Source organism: Artibeus jamaicensis, unplaced genomic scaffold (assembly GCF_021234435.1).
Source record: "Artibeus jamaicensis isolate MK-2021 breed Jamaican fruit bat unplaced genomic scaffold, CSHL_Jam_final contig_402, whole genome shotgun sequence".
NCBI classification, from domain to species: Eukaryota; Metazoa; Chordata; class Mammalia; order Chiroptera; family Phyllostomidae; genus Artibeus; species Artibeus jamaicensis.
Genome location: NW_026521818.1, coordinates 19727520 through 19743713, shown reverse-complemented (window position 1 = coordinate 19743713; position 16194 = coordinate 19727520). Strand labels below are relative to the sequence as shown.

The 16194-nt window shown below is 38.8% G+C and overlaps 1 protein-coding gene across 1 annotated transcript in view; it reads left to right on the top strand.

Annotated features, from left to right (window-relative positions):
- The window catches only part of FBN2 (fibrillin 2), a 264006-nt gene that overhangs the window by 151972 nt on the left and 95840 nt on the right, over window positions 1-16194 (top strand). The window contains exons 9-15 of the mRNA XM_037138205.2: window positions 62-214; window positions 1694-1927; window positions 2863-3000; window positions 8502-8621; window positions 9510-9635; window positions 10492-10614; window positions 12256-12378. Of these exons, the coding sequence (XP_036994100.2) occupies window positions 62-214; window positions 1694-1927; window positions 2863-3000; window positions 8502-8621; window positions 9510-9635; window positions 10492-10614; window positions 12256-12378 (1017 nt within the window). The remainder of the gene's footprint in view (window positions 1-61; window positions 215-1693; window positions 1928-2862; window positions 3001-8501; window positions 8622-9509; window positions 9636-10491; window positions 10615-12255; window positions 12379-16194) is intronic.

Genomic DNA, 16194 nt, shown 5'->3' with positions numbered 1-16194 from the left:
GGTTGATGTAAGAGTCGGAGATAATTCTGTCATATCCTCTATTTTATTTTCGCATGTTTAGATCAAAGAACGGGCACATGTTTCTCAGGCCTGGTGAATGGTCGCTGTGCACAAGAGCTTCCAGGGAGAATGACAAAAATGCAATGCTGCTGTGAGCCCGGCCGCTGCTGGGGCCTTGGAACCATCCCTGAAGCCTGCCCCGTCAGAGGCTCCGGTGAGCTCCTGGCTGCTGGTCCCCTCAGGCAGGCAGCGTTAAGACAATTCGTACTAATGTCCTAGTATACTCTGCTCTTGTTTTTGAAGTCACATCATGCCTGTATTCCTGTTATTGTCTTCAGCGTGATTTGGGTGTTTTTGTGAGGAATAGGGTGGCACTGTTTACTTGGGGTCAGTTTCGATTATACCCAATTTATTAATATCAGAAGAATTCCTGAAAGCTGATTATCATTTGTCGTTGTGCAAATATTTTAAGAAATTATTTTGGACATCTGCATTTCAATTCAGCTTTAAAACCAGGTCTTTCATTCCAGAGCCTGAGTATCTTTGACCAACAAAGTTCATCTTTCATTTATATCCTGTTTCAGAAGTACCCTTATCTTACAGAGTCCCAATTTTTTAAGACATTTCTTTTTTGTAATGACCTGAAAATGAAGACTACAAGAGTAGGACGATACCTCTCATTCACTCTGTATTAGCTGCCACATAGCTAAGGCTAAATTGGGAAATTATTTAGGATGAATGAGCAGTAGCTTCTCTTGTTAACATAATATGAATAGTTAAGTACAATTAATGTTTATCACATAAAGGTATAGCAGTATGTTTTATTATATTGTCTTCATATTAAAGTATCATTTTTTAATAATTAAATTTTTTGAACTATGCTTATAAAAATGTGTCTATATGTTCTGCTATGGAGATAAATAAGGCATATTCTTTCACAACTTTTAAGCTATAAAATATCAAAACTGAGTTGTAAAATTTTTTAAAAACCAGAGTTAATGCATAGTACATAATTTTGGAAACTCGGTTTCACTAGTAATATATATTAGTAATATTAATACTGAAACAATTGAGTAAAATAGTTTTCATTTCTTGTGATACAGTTTTCTAATTATGAGAACAATTAAGGAAATAAGGCAGTAACTATCCTTGCTTCTTTCCTCTCAACTTAGATACTGGGATAAATAAGGAGCAGATGTAACAGCTCATTAAGGACCATTTTCTGTTAAAATCCACATTGGAAAAGCTGTTATTCTGAAGCCATGTTAATCCCTTAAAGGGAAGAGAAGAGATAGGAAACATGTATAGGTGCAATACAGGTGGCATTTCAAGCAAAGTAGAATACATAGAATGAATTTCTTAAAGCTTTAATTTTCACCTATTCAGTTAAATTTCTTGCATTCATAGCTAATCTGAAACTTGATGAGTTTAACTGAAGTACTTATAATCAAAATGCTCTTATGGATGATTCTTTGGTTATGCAACTTAGTCAAAATATGACATGCAGGTTTTGATATTTTTCTGAAACATGTGTACCTTTCTCTGCTACATTGAAAATATTTACCAGGATAATACCCTACTTATTCACATCATGCAGTATACATGAGCTAAAATGACCATTATGGTATACAGATTGCTTTTCTTATGTAGAAAGACGTCCGTTTGTGTTTAACTGACCTTTCTTTTTCTCTAGAGGAATACCACAGACTTTGCATGGACGGGCTTCCAATAGGAGGCATCCCAGGAAGTGCTGGTTCCAGACCTGGAGGCACTGGGGGGAATGGCTTTGCCCCAAATGGCAATGGCAATGGCTATGGCCCCGGAGGGACAGGTTTCATCCCCATCCCTGGAGGCAATGGCTTTTCCCCCGGTGTTGGAGGAGCGGGTGTAGGGTCCGGGGGCCAGGGGCCCATCATCACTGGACTGAGTAAGTGTTCATGTTTTGTGTAAACCCTTTAGTTTTCTGCCTTAAATGACATTATAATTTCTAACATTTCCCCCCAAGAGATGTGTGTATGTATATGTATACATGTAAAAATCTCTTTCAGGGTCTAAAATATAATGTGGTCATCTAGAATTCTTAAGAAAAATATTATTTTTCTGTTTCATTAACTTTTTAAGTTGGGGAAAAGAATGAGGGACCCAGGCTTTCTTTGGAAACAGAGCCGAGAGCACAGCAATGCTGCAGTCCTGATGACACTGTGCGGGAGCGCGGTTCTGGTTCCTGTGTGTTTCACTTGGCCCTTTGCAGCTGCCCTGTTCTTACAACCCTTGACTTGCTTCCAGAATCATTTCTCAACTGAGATAAACTGCATAAGTCTTGCTCTGTGCCTATCCAAATATTATAATGAAATATCTTTCTTTTCCTCACCCTTTTTTGTTGAATAACTGAAGAAATTGAGAACTGTGGGCTTCAGGCCAGAATTGGCATTGGCGTACTTGACATTTAAGTTCACTCTTTTGAAAAGAACAGCTCTTGCTAATAATATTTAATGGTGTCCTGCAGTTTAGTGTTTATTCTTTTTGGCCCATTGCCTCTTTACTATATCTGAATATTCAGCACAGTTACAGAAAAAGAAATGGCAAGCATTCAAATGTACAGTAGAACATTCCTGAAATTTTAAAGCTATTATTGTGGGCAAAGTCTCCAGATGCATAACTTAACAAATACAAGTTACAACCATGTGTCTCAAGAATATCTTTTAGATACTCAACATCAATGTTTTAATACAATATAAAACAATGTGAACTTTTGCTATATATACCTAATTAATGTACAATTAGCAATCCTTTTAAAAAAACTCTAAGAAAGTAATCCATGGTATAGAGATGAAATATCACTTGTGTTTTAATTCTCCATAGCTATTCTCAACCAGACGATAGATATCTGTAAGCACCATGCTAATCTCTGTTTAAACGGACGCTGCATACCTACCATTTCTAGCTACCGATGCGAGTGCAACATGGGCTATAAGCAGGACGCAAATGGGGATTGCATAGGTAAGCTCATGAGTCTTTAATCCCTCTTAGTTTTTGATAGTTTTTACACTGTAAGAGCAAATTGGACTGAATATAATAGAAAAAAATCTTTTTGAAGTAGAGCGAATTTCCAAGCTGCCTCTGCTGTGCACACGACTTTCACATGCTCCCTTAGCTTAATGCCGAGCTAGGCCACTTCAAGAATGCCCTGCCCTAAATATTGAGGTTTATGTCTCTGCCTCCCCTTGCTTTCTTTCCTTCTTAGCTGAACAACCCTGATATACCACGGTGTCATTAACATGCAGAGGAAGGCACAGATTGGCAAAAAATAGTTGATGATTTTTTTTAGACTTAGGGTTTTAGGTGTCTAGAACATTTAATTATAGACATCTAAAGAAAGCTAAGGGGAGTGTTCAGGGCTGGTGTTACAGATCAGTAACAGAAGTAGCATTAGAACCGTGAGGGTGAACATTGTCTCGCAGACTGAACAACAGGAAGAATGAAAAGGTAACTGTACTGCAGCTAGAATCCTGTGCAACAGCCACAGAAGTCCATAAAGAAAACAGTAATGATGTTGGAGAGACAGAAAAAATAATCCAGAAAGTATTACGTCACTGGAGCTATGCATGGGTACACTTTCAAGAGAAAAGTAATGTCAAGTGTTAAATGTGGCAGAAAACTCAAATACAGTGAGGGAAAAAGAAATCTTCTGTATTTTATAATGAACAGAGTTTTGAGAATCTATCAAGAGCAGAGTTAGGAATATGGGAATTGAGCCATTTTGAGGTTATTTTATTTATTCTTCATGTTAGCAAATGATCATGCATATGCTTCACAATTAGCATAACACTAAATATCAGACTTAGGTCCAGGTCTTCTGTTACAAAATGTACATGAGAGACCAGGAATGGAGAGTGAGGATTAAAATTTTGTCAAGTTAAACTGAAAAGGCCTAAGTGGACTATGATGATGAAGGAAAATGTGAGTCAAGTCTGATGTTTTGGAAAAATGATCATTCTAAACTATGTAGAAAGCTACAAGACAGAATGATTAAATACAGCTTATCTCAGGATCCCTGTGTGCAGTGGCTGAGGTGCCAGTCACACCCTGGGTGTACCTAGGGATTTGCCGTGAGTAACCAACCACACACAGCAGCCCAGGCTCAGCTGATCCTGCTTGGTGCTTGTTTAAGTCACAAACCAGGTGATTATTTTTGAAACACCATGAAATACTGATGTATTTATTCTTATTACATGACGAGAAAATGTTTTTCTCACCAGAAAACAGTATTATAAGTATACAATACATAAAATATTCCCTCTTAGGCATATGTACACTGTTTCAGGCTGTCAAACTGAAATTCGATCGACTTTTTTTGTTTTGCTGTTAATATTGGTCACTCATGTGTCACTGCATGATTCACTAATCAAAGCTGAATGTAGGCCAGAAGTGAAGTATTTTCTGTAAATTAGCCAGAGACCACCATTTATTTCGTGTAAGCGCCAGGGTGCGCTTTATTCCATCTAGTGAAACCCCTCCCCTCTGGGAGAGTTTGTGAACCTTTGGTATAAACTACCTTTAAGGGTCAACAGTTCTTTCTGCAGTCATGCTGCCAATCCAGCCTTCTGAACCAGCGTTCCTCTAGAGAATTAAACTCTGCAAAAAGTGATTTCAGTGACTGTTTTCAATTCTCCCAAGGGCAATGCCTTGTTAGCTCAACTCCAGAGGCAGAGATGAGCTAGTCACACAATATGGGTGTCTTAAGGTTCTCACTTTTCCTAGGACCCATGTGAGAAGGGTTGCTACCACCCTTCTTACAAGCTCTGTCTCATGTAGTGTTGGGGTTGTGGGTCTGCACAGCTAGTGTATTAGTGTAAATCTCAGACTTCTGAGTTCTACCCACACGTGACTGCAAACAGTTCCATTCCAGTGTGATCCCATCATCCAGCCCTGAAAAGGTAAAACCTATAGTCAGAGTTATCTTTCTGTGGTAATTAGTAGGGACAAAGATGAGTATTGGGGCATATTTTCAGAAGGTAAGTTTTAATACTTTTCTTTTTTTTTTTTAAGATTTTGTTTATTTATCTTTAGAGGGGAAAGGAAGGAGAGAGGGAGAGAACTGGCCTGCAACGTGGTCGAACCATGAGTTGTTGGTTAGGCGATAATCTGAAAGAGGAACAAGTTGGGATATCAGAAAAAGTTAAAGAGGAGATGGGCCCAAGATAAGGTGGTAACTGTCATCACTGCACCTGCCTTTCGAGGAACCAGAGACTGCCCTTGCTCTTTGGGAACTTCAGTGAGATACTGAGGACACAGGATAACTTCAAAGGCAATAACTGTGTTGAAGGCTTAAAGGCAACAAAAGTAAAATCGAGCTCATTTTCCTATTATGAGTTAGTTACTCCTGAGACCTGAAAACAGTTATATTTACTCATCATATTTTTCTCTTTTTCTCCTGCGAGTTCTACTCCAAAATGGATCATTGTGACTCTTTTACTGTCTGTAAGTCAAACTGCTGCTAGCAATGGTTTGCAGCATCATCTAAATTATTCAGTTTTGGAATAGCAAGAAATAATTTTCGTTTCTGTTGGGCCAGAGGCAATTGTAGAGCCCTTGCAAATTAAAGGTGTTTGCTAACTTTTTTAAGTGTCAGTATGTCTTACCCCAGTAGTACCTGAGAATTTAACCATTTGGATAATCAATGTCTTTCTCAATTTCTTGAAGAGTTTACTTTAGGAGTTTAAAATTACTTCTTCATAACTTGAGGAGTTTAGAGTCCTGTGAATTTTGCTTTAAAATGCTCAGTCCCCAGTGAAAATATGGGAAGAAGTGAATGTGCCCAGACGGTGATATGTGAGTCCTCCACACAGGGCAAACGGGGGCGGGGGGGGGGAGACACTTCGAAGTGTGAGACTGCTATTCAGAATGAAGTGGAGGCTTGAGGCGTGCATTTCAGAATGCGGCAGTGCTCATTTATGATTGGTCCTACAGTATCTTAGAAAACAAATGGGGTTTTAACGTCATAGATGGTAAAGTCACTAATAGTTTTTTGGTGATTGTTCTCCTTCCAAAAAGTAGTGGTCCTTTAGCCCCGGAAATGAATGGAGGCAAAACAATGGGCAGAGCTGTCATAGCAACTGGGGACCTTGGGAACAGTTGTCCAAGGTGGGGAAACCATCCTGAAAAGTAGCCCAGCCTACCAGTAACTTTCCCTAAGAAAGAGGGTTGGATGCACGTTCCCATGTGATTCACTGGAACAGAGCTTTTCAATGAGGCTTCTATAAAGATGCATCTACAACACATTTTTGATTGTTGCATTCAATATTGCATAAACACAGAGAATTTAAGGGATCTTCGACACTGCAACCTGAAGTGATATTTCCTATTGGAAAGTTTCTTTTTTCTTATTCTTTAAATTTTTTTCATCTTGTTTGTTTGTTTGTTTGTTATTGTTCAAGTACAGTTGTCTCCACTTCCCCCCCACCATTCCCTCCCACCCCAGCCATCCACACCTCCCACCCTCGATCCTACCCGCCCCCTGTGGCTTTGTCCATGTGTCCTTTATTCATGTTCCTGACAACCCTTCCCCCTCCCCCCCAACTTTACCCCCTCCCACCTCTCCTCTGGTTACTGTCAGTTTGTTCTCACCTATAAGTGGAACCTAATCAACAAAACAAGCAAAATACAACCAGAGGCATTGAAATGGAAAGTTTCTTAATTATACTTCATATACTTGCTAATGCTCTAAACTCTCTTTTCTCATTTTGCTTCATTCCTTTGGCTCAGTAGAATTTGTGTTGATGATATCAACCACAAGTTTAAATGTAAGTGAGTGTTAATGGGCGGAAGGTGCCTTTGGATAAATTGAAAAAATATTTAATTTTGTTATTTTTGTTGTTTTTATTTTATTTGCTATGAGATTTCCCCCCTCCTTTTCTAGAGGGAGCTTAATTGCACTCCATCTAAGTGTTTATATAATTGAGGTTGGTGAGTTTGATAGAGTACAGTTCCTGTTTTAAGATCATCTGTGAAGAGAATAATCTGTTTATTAAAAGGTGAAACCTGTGAATCGATTTTATTGTTTTGCTCTCCAATTTAGCTGAAATTGTATATGTTAATGGCTTGTACACATATATGAAATGGCAAGTCATTACGCCCTCACCAGCCAGCCAGGTTTTTAATTTGCCAGCATTCAAAATATTATTTAGTGGGTATTCCTGAGAGAAGATAAATTAAAGTTTTTTTTAACACCAGTCCATCTGATTTCTCTGGGAGTTGACTTCTGAACTGTTGAGACTGCCATTTGGTTGTGTAGTTTCTGACTTCTGCAGTGAGTCTGCATTTAATCAAGCCTTACAAGGAATGAAAGATAGTGACATTTCTCTTATTTAGGATCAGACCTAGTATTTGCATAAAACTTGTTTCATGTTAAAAAAAATTCCTGTGCCAATTATAAGATCCTAGAGAAATGTGAGGCTAATGAAAATAATAAGCTTTGTTTGTTTTTTTTAAATTATTTTTTAAAATTTGATTTTAGAGAGAGAGAAAGCGTAGGGGAAGAGAGAATCATCTATTTGCGTTCCACTTATTTATGCATTCACTGGTCGATTCTTGTACACGCCCTGACCTGAGATTGAACCTGCAACCTTGGCATATCTGGATGACTTTCCAACCAACTGAGCGACCCAGCCAAAGCAATAATAGGCTTTGTTTTAATTAATTTTCAGTTTCTGCTTCACCCTGTGTTTGTTACTTCAAAATATTACCAAGCCTCAATGCATATATAGTTACATATATAGTTGAGTTCACAAAAATAATAAAGAAATCTCATAATTCATCTAGCTCATTAAAACTAATAGCAGTGACAGTACATAATATACATATATATTTCCAAAAATCTTCAATTGATCTTCTAACACTATGCTAAACCTTGGAGAGGCTGTTCACTTGCCCAGACTACTAAAAATAATGAGCGCAATACGATAGGCTGTTGGATTCGTGGCTGTGTCTTTACAGAGCCCATCCTTTCAACCACTGTTCATTACTCAGGTTGAAAAATCATCATTTCTTGCCCTGGCTGGTGTGGCTCAGTGGACTAAGTGCTGGCCTGTGAATCAAAGAGTTGCTGGTTTGGTTCCCGGTCTAGGACACATGTCTGGGCTATGGACCAGGTTCCTGGTGGGGGCACATGGGAGGCAGCCACATATTGATGTATCTCTCCCTCTCTTTCTCCCTCCTTTCCCCTCTCTAAAATGAGTAAATAAAATCTTAAAAAAAAAAGACAAATCATAATTTCTTGATTAAAGCAATTTCACTTATACTCTCCAATAGGCAATATTTTTATAAATCTCCATACTGGCCTCAGTATTTGAAGAAAGGAATGTTCATTCATTTATAAATACTCTGCTATTTAGATTATTACCACTGACTACCCTCTCAAATTTGGGGGGCCTAAATGTACTTTAAACAAACATTTCTAGAAATAGAGTGAAGTCTATAATGGTTTCTTTCGCTGCTCACAGATGTTGATGAATGCACATCAAATCCCTGCACTAATGGAGATTGTGTTAACACACCTGGATCCTATTATTGTAAATGTCATGCTGGATTCCAGAGGACTCCTACCAAGCAAGCATGCATTGGTAAGGCAGTTTGCTTTCACATATGAAAATGTTCCGTGAAATACAGCGACCCAGGCTGTTGAGGTTGAAAGTAGATTTATTAAAATAAAACAGGGAATGAAATAAGAGCTGTTATGTTATTACAGATTTATTTAATACTACCTTCAGAAGGGGTTCCTTTATACATAAACACTATTTGCATTTATAATCCAGGCAATGTGGTATTTGGCTTCACAAACTTGCAGTTTATCTTTCTTCCCTAGATCACAGCTTCCTTTCTTCAAGTAACATCAGTAGCAATACTGCTCTCTGATTAACGGAACTTAATATTTATAGTCGTTTTCATCTGCCATTTACTTTGAACCCCACACATGGCCCAACACCAAATCATGCCTAGTTTTTCCCATTGTCCAAGCTATATGCCTCAATGCCGATTCATCCCATTATTCTTTCAGCAGAGGACTCTGCTTATCTTCTCTTTCATTTCCTATTTACCCATGGGTAGTTACTTAAACAGACTTGCTCCAGAGGTTCATACCATGTTGATCGTAATTCAGGTATTCTGTAGTTAACTTTATTCTTACTCAACTCCTTGCTCTGACATTTAAGGTCTGCAAACCTGTGTCAAAAACAGCTTCTCTCCTTGCCCTCCACTAGGTCCACTGCACACCCCATTTCATTTTTCTCTCTCTTTCCCTCTTCAGCTAGTCAGGGCTTTAACATTTCTTACGCCCCTCTATCCAAGAAAAAAAAGGTGGTGAGAAATGGAAATTTTGCTAAAGAAGCAGCATGATTTTGTATATTACATGTGCAAATAAAGTGGATATTTGAAATTAAATGTATTATCTTACTGTTTTTATCTATAGTTATTGTAAAAGAATAATGTTTGGCCATTCTTAATGTTCCCAGATATTGATGAGTGCATCCAGAATGGGGTTCTTTGTAAAAACGGTCGATGTGTGAACACAGATGGAAGTTTCCAGTGCATTTGCAATGCCGGTTTTGAATTAACCACAGATGGAAAAAACTGTGTTGGTATGGAAATCGCCTGCTCCCTTGCAAAAGATTTTTAAAGGATATGCATTTTTATTTAGAACCGTATATAGTTTTTCCCTGCAAGCTCACACAATACATGGGAGAGTTCTTCAGGTGACTTAGGGAAAATATAATGCACTTAACACAAGACTATTAAGTGAAGCAACAGACTTTTTTTTTTGCAAATGTTATAACAAGGAATTTATAACCAGGAATACTTCACTGCTGGAAATTTCCTTTGTGGTGTATGTTTGGCTGTAAGTAGCAGTTGTTCTTTTTTAATAACTATGACCGCCTGGTGCACTTCACATCTTGGGGATACAACACTGACAAGATAGAGCAGGTCTCCCCCATCCTCAGCCTGGAGGAGTAGAAAAATATTTGGCCTGTGTGAGAATTAAATCTCTAAATTTGTAGTCCTGGTGCTATCTAGCAGTAAAGCAGGTACCAGCTCCACAGAAATACTCTGTGCACACGGCAACCTGCATTTCGCCCACTAATGAAAGTCCAGGTTATGTTACGCAGAGCGAGGTTTGTCATTGCTTTAATCCCCTTACAAAAAGAAGGACCCCTGAAATCATATTAACTTTTATCAAAGTAAAAAAGCTACTCCTGTGGTTTTAATGGCCACTAAGCACCAAGTTTACTTTATTCTTTTCTTTACACCCATTAAACTAACGGCCCTTCACATTCTATACACTATTTGCTCTCACTCAGTTGGTGTTCATATTAGGGAAGAAAAAAATCCTTGAGCACATGGCTCATTTACGTAGTGAAATTTGGCGATTGTTTGTGGAAGGAGAGGAAAAGGGTCCCCTCACGGCCAGTGGTGTGAATTCCTCTGTCTTCTCCACAGATCATGATGAGTGTACAACCACCAACATGTGTTTGAATGGGATGTGCATCAATGAAGATGGCAGCTTCAAGTGCATCTGCAAACCAGGATTTGTCTTGGCTCCAAATGGGCGTTACTGTACTGGTATGTGTGGCTTTGAGATAGGAAAGTAACTGGGATTGAAACCATCTTTTGTATCTGAATGAATCACGCAAGAATTGTTTGTTTCTTCATGTGGGTTTCATATTATTCATAACTCTTGGTAATTCAGTAAGGCAGGTGTCTAAAACTTCCTAGAAAAATATACATTTTAGTATAGGGAACAGTAATATCCTTACAAAAATAATAGTGATACAAGAAGAATTAAGGGAATGACAGATTGGTTCTAGCAAGTCTGAAAGAGACATTGTAATAACAGTTTCTCTCTACTCATTGCCTGAATAAAAAATGGAAAGAAAAGTCTTGAAAGGTTTTCACTTTTATGTGTCCTCAGGACTAGATTTTTGGCTGTCATTTATTATTGGCTTTGTATTACATCTTTTTCACAAAGCTAACCTATACATCATTTGTGATTATTATTATCTAATAATGTTACATGGACTTAATGAAGAAATAATTTGAATATTTCTATCAACTGGTTTGTTTATAAAGCCACTTTGAAGGCCAGTCTCTAGTGATAACTTTAGTAACAAAAGATACGCCTCTTGGAAATAAATAAGGCTATCTTATGTGTATACTCACAATTGGGATTTAGTAAGATGGAAAAATTTTGCAGTTCCTAGTTAGAAACAAGTTTGGTTTTCAGTTTCCTCCTGTTAGACAAAATTAACTCTGTGAATGCTTTCTGCCTTCAATTGCACAAATTTATCTGACTATAAAATAAGACTCATAACTAATTTCTATAACTGCAGTGAAATTCCAGGGACATTGGAAAGAGAAAATCAAGACTGATTCTCGTGTTCCTGAATAAAAAAAATGCCTCTTGACTATTCAAGAAAGAGGAGAACAGGGATAAATAGAACTGCGGTAGCTTTGCTGATGGAACTCAGGACTGGGATGTCATCTCACGGCTAGCTGGGCAGCGGTGACGTTGCCCACCTGTTCCGTCCAGTGCGTGGTGTGGCATCACAGCATGTAACTCGTCCCAGAGTTTCTTAAGAAAGTTAAATACACATAGAAAGATGACCCAGATCTCATCAGTTTCTGCTTTTTTGAAATTATTTTTTATTAATTTTCTTTTTACAAGTGATATAATCTACAGTCTTGAAGTGTTCATGATTTAGCAGCCCTGTGCTTAGAAGCCTGTTTCGTCCTTTGGAATAGCCATTTAATGTTGAGTTACTGTTGACAAATTAAAATTTTGAAGAGATACCCCAGAGTATTTTCATATTATGAAGTGATAAAGTTAGTAACACGATATCCCTCCTAGCTAGAACTGTGTGTGTATGGATGAAAGGTGATTACAAAAGTCTACCTTACCTTAAAGAATTTGTTTCACTTAATTAATTTGGATTAAATATTATTTACATTATTCAGGACTGCCTAATAAATAATGAAAAATGAGTTTGTATGGCTGTTTTCTTCCTAATGAGTAAACTTTCATTTAGTTTTTTTAAAATGTTTCAGAGTTGCATTAAGATACAATATTTCCCTAATATTTTTTTTGATTTGTTATCACATCTCTGTTCTTCCACAAATTGTAAAATTAAAACACAGGGTTGAAAGTGGTAAAAATAAAGTTAAATTTACCCAGTTTGGGCCTGACTTGTGTTCCCCTCCTGGCAGATGTGGACGAGTGCCAGACCCCAGGAATCTGCATGAATGGGCACTGCATCAACAACGAAGGGTCCTTCCGCTGCGACTGCCCCCCGGGCCTGGCCGTGGGTGTGGACGGACGTGTGTGTGTCGGTAAGTGAAGCATTCTGTAACCGTCTCAGTGTCCAAATGAAAAGGTGGTAGATACATGCATCCGTGGAATAATGTTCAGCCGTAAATAGGAATGAAGTACTGGTACATGAGAAAGCAAGGATGAGCCTCGAAAGCATGCTGAGTGAAAGAAGCCGTTTACAAAAGGCCACATAGTGTGTGATCCCATTCACAAGAAATGCCCATGAGAGGCAGGTCTACAGTGACAGATCAGTGGCTGTTAGAGCAGAGAGAGTGAGGTGGCGGATGACGGGTGAGAGCCAGAGGATATTTCTGAGGTCACGACATGTTCAGGCATCTGCTGTAGTGATTATCGTGCATGTCTGCAGATGTGCTGAAATTGTTGAATTGTACACTTTTAAGTAGATGAGTTCCATGGTGTGGGGATCATATCTCAATAAAGCGGTTTTTAAAAAATGGACAGACACCCCCAGCTAGCTCCCTTCAGAAGGCTGTAAGGAGAAGTTTGTCAGAAGTGCTAGAGAAGGAAAAGAAGTCCTTGACCCAGTGTCCTTGATAATGTTAGATAACTGGGTTTCTAAGTACAGCAGATTTAGTTTTTGTAGTTAATAACAAAGATGCCAGGAAATGGGGATTGTAGTTATACTTAAGTAGACTCTTTTACCCACACAAAATTTAAAATGTAAATAATCAATACCCTAGCACTGGGACTTAACACCAAAAGCTAGCAATATTTTTGTATAATTATTATTCATCACTGTGCAGCTAACTATGGGGACAAGGGAAAAGTAGGAAAAAGAATTTTATTTTATTCTAAGCCTTTTGAAATTTCTTCTGGATACTTTTGTCAAAAGTATTCCCTGAGAAGCAATCAGAGTTACCAGTCATCAGCTTTAAAGAAGCAGGCAAAACAAAAATGTCATTGGCATTTCAAACCAACCACCTTGTGCTAATGGGAAAGTAGCAAGATCAGTTAACTGTAACAATCCCTTTTATGCTGTTTTCTTCTAAAGTGCTTTCATGAGCCCTCTGGGGTGTGTGAGCTATTGTGCACCCCTGTTTTTCAGGTTAGACAGTAAAAGGCAGGCATACACGTTGGTGTAAAAGTGATTTTGAGAGAAATGAAATTCTTTCTTGGATATAGTTGATAACACTTTACTCTGACCTGTGGGAATCGAAACATTGCGTCCTGAAGGGTGGCAGGGGAAAGAAGAGACAGTGGCAGATGGAAATAGTCTGTCCCCGTACGTTCATCCACTCTATCCAATCTAGGCTTTATTTCAACTTAAAAACTGTCAGCACTTTCTTCAGGGGTATTTCAAATACAGAACTAGAAGAATATAGCTCCTTCTTGCTTAAGGAGCTAAAATACTTTCACTTGCTTTGATACATTTAGTTGATTGTTTTTTTCCTTTACCTTCATGATTCTGTTGAAATCTGCAGTAGGTGCAGAACCAGTTTTGGAGGGAGACATTTTTATTTTAAGCAACCAGCGTATTAGGTAGTTGTTAGGAATCCAGTGTTCAAGAACATAAAATATCATTCCCTTGTTAACATACAGAAAAGGCATTAGAAATTCTTGAAAAGCCCTCTTTCTACTTTTCCACAGTCTTGGTCACTTAAACTTTTCAGTGAAAACCCCATATGTTCTGTGTGTAAAATTATATGTTACTGTTTCCATAAGATGCTAGCCGTGTTTCCTTCATATCATCTGCCTTTGGTGATGATTCCGAGATTCATTGATTGTTGAAGTTAGAAATGAATCACAGTGATTAATTGTTATTCTGGTTAGCACTTTAAATTTTAGATTTCTTTTTTGATTCGTTGGTTTTTGTTTCCCTAGATACTAAGATGTGGTCTTTTATTTTCAGAAAATCGAACTATTGCCATAACTAGTACACTGAAGAAGCCCGACTCTGAGGCAGGGTGTGTCTCGGACTCCCCTGGGGTCAGAGGGCCTGAGGAGAGGGGAGGAGGTGGAAGCGCTGATACTCTCCTAGGATGGCTCCAGGAGTTTGGGGTTTCACACATGTTTAAAGCCAACTTCCTCCTTGCGGGCAACTCATGGGTGACGTTAGAGGCATTCCACTTCCTGGCCAAGGCTGCAGACACTACATTGTTCTTCTGCATGGCCATTCCTTGACTCCTGATCTGTTGTCTTTCAGCAGTCTGCTTGAGGTGGTCTTGATGGTCACCCCTCGTCACCCCTCCACATGGTCATTTTAGGACCCTCTCTTACTGTGGCCTGCGTCCGATGCACAGGAGACACCTGTCCTTGGCCCTCTTTACCATGTGAATAGAGGCTGATCTCACCTCTACAGGGCTCTTACAGAAGGAATAGCCACTCACCATTGCCTGGCAGATGTCTGAGGCAGAGGTGATTACAAAGCCCTTCTAAGGTTTCAGAGGTGAAGAGGGAAACACGTACACCTTATAACCTAGCTCTCACGGCCCTGCCCCAAAAAGATCCTTTTCAAAAAACCCTCTCTTATTTGCCACTTTCTTAAACTTTATAGCCTTGATGTTGGGAAGGGTTTAGGGACCAGGTCACTCATTTTCTGTATCTACTTTCTTTAGGATAGAGTCTCCAAATTCACCTTTTTAAAAATATATATTTTACTTATTTATTTTTAGAGAGACGGGGGAAGGGAAAGAGAAAGCGAGGGAGAGAAACATTAAATGTGTGGTTGCCTCTCACGTGCCCACGCCCCCCATTGGGGAGCCGGCCTGTAACCAGGCTTGTGCCCTGACTGGGAGTCAAACTGGTGACCCTGTGGTTCCCAGTTCATGCTCAGTCCACCAGCCAGGGCCAAATTCACTTTCTTATTTGATTCTCAGAACCATGGGATTTTAGCTATTTTTTTTTACATTATGTTATATTAGCTTAGAGTATGTCAGCATCTTCCCCTGACTGGTGTGACTGAGTTGGTTGGTCTTAGTCCCACGAAACAAAGGCTCACCAGTTCCGTTCCTGGTCAGGGCACGTGCCTGGGTTGCGGGTTTGGTCCCTGGTCAGGGCACGTTGAGGGGCAGCCGATGGGCGTTTGCCTCTCACATCCGTGTTTCTCTCCCTTTTTCCTTCCTTTCCCTCTCTCTCTAAAAATAAAATAAAATGAAATCTTTTTAAAAAAAAGAATATGTCAGCATCTTGATGAATACTCTTTTAGCTACATTTCTGTTAGCTAAAGGTTAATTTTCTTCTTCTTTTTTTTTTTTTCATTCTAGCTTTGCTACTTACTAGTTGTATGGCCTTGGACAAGATATGTTACCTCTCTGCGCCCCTTCCTCATTAGCTGCTGTTATTATGAGATTTATCTGTGTAAAGCTTCAAATGATGTCAGGCACATAGAATATGCCCAATAAGTTAGCTATTACAATTTATTATTATTTTATTAAATTAGAATAGTGGCATAACATCTGAGGCATAGTCTAATGCAATAAAGTTGATACTAAAGAAAGAATAAAATATAATTAACATTTCGTGTCCATACATAGTACTTTACGAATGTGTGTAGGCTCTGATAATCACTTGAGAAAATCCTTTAAACATTCCAGTTTTTAAGGAAGAAATGGCATGGAGAAATTTGATAACATGTGGAAAAGATACAGCTTAGCGTTCAGGTCCAGTCCCCTGCCAAAGCATCCTTGTGGGCACCTGCTAGTGTGCGACTCTCATTGGCATCTCTTACCCTGTCCGCCTGTAACAGGGGCTTAGTTGCCCTCGAAGAATATAATATGTGGTACAGTTTCAGTCTTCGATGAGGAAAAGGTCGACTGTCTTCATGAAAGAAAAAAAAGAGAAATGAGGTTGCTGATATTTTTAATTTCTGTGTGTCC